The sequence below is a fragment of the Sphaeroforma arctica genome, assembly GCF_001186125.1.
Source record: "Sphaeroforma arctica JP610 unplaced genomic scaffold supercont1.362, whole genome shotgun sequence".
In the NCBI taxonomy this organism is placed as follows: Eukaryota; class Ichthyosporea; order Ichthyophonida; genus Sphaeroforma; species Sphaeroforma arctica.
This window is the reverse complement of record NW_014040196.1, coordinates 78270-81702: the sequence shown is the minus strand read 5'-3', so window position 1 is coordinate 81702 and position 3433 is coordinate 78270. Positions and strand designations below refer to the sequence as shown.

At 44.9% G+C, this 3433-nt stretch overlaps 1 protein-coding gene across 1 annotated transcript in view; it reads left to right on the top strand.

The window, feature by feature from the left end:
* Nucleotides 1-213: 213 nt before the first annotated feature.
* Nucleotides 214-3433, top strand: part of SARC_05593 (N-acetylglucosamine-6-phosphate deacetylase) — a gene marked incomplete at its 5' end in the record, with an annotated part of 6247 nt that continues 3027 nt past the window's right edge. The window contains 4 exons of the mRNA XM_014300551.1: nt 214-415; nt 1302-1447; nt 2082-2200; nt 2859-3025. Of these exons, the coding sequence (XP_014156026.1) occupies nt 214-415; nt 1302-1447; nt 2082-2200; nt 2859-3025 (634 nt within the window). The remainder of the gene's footprint in view (nt 416-1301; nt 1448-2081; nt 2201-2858; nt 3026-3433) is intronic.

The window sequence follows — 3433 nt, the reverse complement described above, 5'->3', positions numbered from 1 at the left end:
AGTATATACTAGATAATTGTAAACGTATGTATACACTCATTCAAACAGTCAAGTATATATATATATCAGAGGTGTGTGTATATAGCCAATCATACCTATGTGTACATTCATTCATCATTACGTATATTTATAAATCCCTTGCATTCGTAAGTTCCACCCAGACGGTTTAGAACGACCACTCAGGTCCCTTTCTCTCACAATCTTCCCATGTTAAACCAACAGTGGTGTAGTGGTCGAAACCAAGCCAGACCAACCAGCCGAGCGTCATCAGGTGTTGCGCTTTGTGAACTGTCGGGTGTACAAAGGCGGCAAGTTGCAGGACACAGACGTGTGGGTCAACAACGGCAAGATCATCGATCCCTTCTACCGCTTCTACAGGGCTACCTCACAAAGCGACTTCGACGCCGATGTGGTGGTGTGTGCATGGGAGTTGCCGTTACTGATGTTGTGTTATGTATGCCAAGCCTACGGATAAAGGGACCTAATGACCTGTACATGGTGCAAGGGTACTGTTTATCGGGCTAGTAGGCCTAGATCTCAAGCGGTCATGCAATGGAAGTTATTAGTTGGATCTGTGTGTCAGTTGTTTATTTGCGATAGTTCTGTATGGTTTCTGTTGTTAGGGATGGGTTTCTGGGGATGTGTTCCATACACTCCTGCACTGCCCCTACGCGTCATGCGAATGCGTGCACTCGCGTACGACGGAGTTGTGTGGCCGCTCCCGAAAGTCACACCCTGGCCATTCTACCTACGACTCACAGAGTCAATCAGCCCCATTGCCCGCTTGGCTTTGGCTAGGGCTCTCCTGAAGAGCGTTTGTCTACATCTGTGTTTACTTGTGTATGAATTTGAGTCAGTATGGTTTAGTGTAGTGGGACAGTTCCTATGTCTTGCAAGCCGTTTGCTTCTCAACCCTCTGAGTACTCGAAACCTAGTACGATGGCGACATATCAGTATATCTGCCTATACACCAATGCAGTACTGCTGGTGCAGATAGATGGCCATGTAACTGTGCTATTGTGACCTATGAGTGTTGTATACTCACATACACATACACACACATACTATTATGACTTATGAGTGTTATTTACTCACATACACATACATCAATGCAATACTGCTGGTGCAGATAGATGACTATGTAACTGTACTATCATGACCTGTGAGTGTTATTTACTCACATACACATACACCAATGCAGTACTGCTGGTGCAGATAGATGGCCATGTAACTGTATTATCATGACTTGTGAGTGTTATTTACTCGCATACTCATGCACCAATGAAATACTGCTCTTGCAGATAGATGGCCATGGGGCTATACTAGCACCTGGATTCATTGAGATCCAAATCAACGGAGCCTTCGGAGTGGATTTCTCGAACTACGACACCGAATTGGAAGACGTGCAGAGTGTGGGACGTAACTTAATGCAGTACGGTGTCACCAGGTAAGCATTGCTTTTGCTTATGCTTGTCGTATGCTCATGGTTGTGATCAAGGCTATGATCATGGTTGTGCTTGTGGTTATGCTCATGGTTATGGTTGTGCTTGCGCTGATGCTTATACTGATGGACTTGCTAGGCTGTTTTTGTACTATGATCATGGCATGGACATGCCTGTTGCGTGTGTACCAGTTTACTCGTTGCTACTTCCCTAGCGCTCGGTTCACCTTGTCATATATATATATTTATATATAGCCTCACGTTGTCATGATCGTGTTGCTAAGCAGCCTGTACCACTTGATCAGCGAAGTGCATTGGCTTCAGTGGACTGCGTTTGATCGTACTGTGTCTGTGTTCTGAGATGTTAAGAAAGAGACCTCTCTTGGTCAGCAGATCTTGGATTCGTTTTGAACGGGAGACAGGGGTCGCGAGTGCAAGTGGTTTTAGCCCCTATAGCAACCCCCCCCCCTCCTCTCTCTCAAAGAAAAGTGATATTTTCATTCGACATATGGGCCTTTTGTGCTTTCTTTCATCTCTGTGTCCGATGTTGGATAGATCACTTTGAATTTATTTTTTATTGTCTGTTTGTCACTTTAATACTTTGTTAATGTTTGTTTGTCACTGCTCCTTCACGGCCTAGTTTCTGCCCCACGCTCGTGACCTCACCCGCCAACAAGTATCACGAGACGTTGCCCAAGTTTGTCAGATACGCAGGAAGCCCTGAACTGGGTGCCACCAACCTTGGACTGCACCTGGAAGGTGAGCAGATGGGACCCCCCATGTGCATGTAGGTGCATGTGTCATGTACCTTGTGCATGGACACACCCAATATCTCTTCTTCTGATGGTCTCTTATTGTGTGTATTGTCTTTTGGGTGGCCATAGCTGAATATCTCTTCTTCTGATGGTCTCTTATTGTGTGGATTGTATTGTATTGTCTTTTGGGTGGTCATAGCTATATATCTCTTCTGCGGATTGATACGCCTACCTTGCATTTCAGTGATAAATGGAGCAGTCGATAAGCTCCTTGTAGGCATATGAATTGTACTTGTGCCATCTTCTTGTTAATTGTGGGTGTACCTTCTGTTGTCTTCATATGCAATCGGGTGGATATGTAGGGCCATCCATGATCAGATGTGTTACATTTGTGGTGATTGATCACTTGTGCTAGTCTCGTATTAATCTTTCATTAGTGTTTGCTTGTATTAGTCTTGTATTCGAGTTGCATTAGTCATATTAGTCTAGTACTAGTCTTGTATTAGTGTTTGCTTGTATTAGTATTTACTTGTATTCGTGTTGCATTTGTCATATTAGTCAAGTACTATTCTTGTATTAGTGCTTGCTTGCATTAGTCTTGTATTGATATTGTACTAGTATCTGCGTGTACTGATCATAGCCCCTTCCCTTCCTGGGTGTAGGGCCATTTATGAGTCTGCAGAAGAAAGGAGCACATGATCCCAAACAGATTGAAGCGCCGGTGGATGGATGGGAGTCGCTCATTGACCGCTACGGCCCTTCACTGCAGCAGAACGTCCGCTACGTCACCATCGCTCCCGAGTTAAACGGCGCCGTTGCAGCCATCAAGGTCTGCGGGTGTTGGTTGCTAGGCAACAACGTGTTTGTGTGCGAGCTGAGCGTGACAAGTGTGTGTATATGCACGCAAACATAGTATGTGTGTGCATGCCACATGGTTTGTGAGATGTTGGTGTGTGTGCATGTGAGTGAGTGTGTGCTCGTGACTCCCTCTCCTACAATGTTTTGTGCCTCTGCTTTGCCACCACTTGGAACAGTTCACGCGTAGTGTGAACCACAGAGCACTGAGCGATTGGTATAGGTATTGCATTGCGCGTGTTCCTTGCCAATGTGCTCCTGCACCAACCAATAGAGTGTCAAGAGAGTGTCAATTGTGTCACGAGAGTGTCAATTGTGTCATAAAACCCTAAAATAATTTGTGCCAATAGAGTATCAATTTAGCTATTAATTATTAATTGTG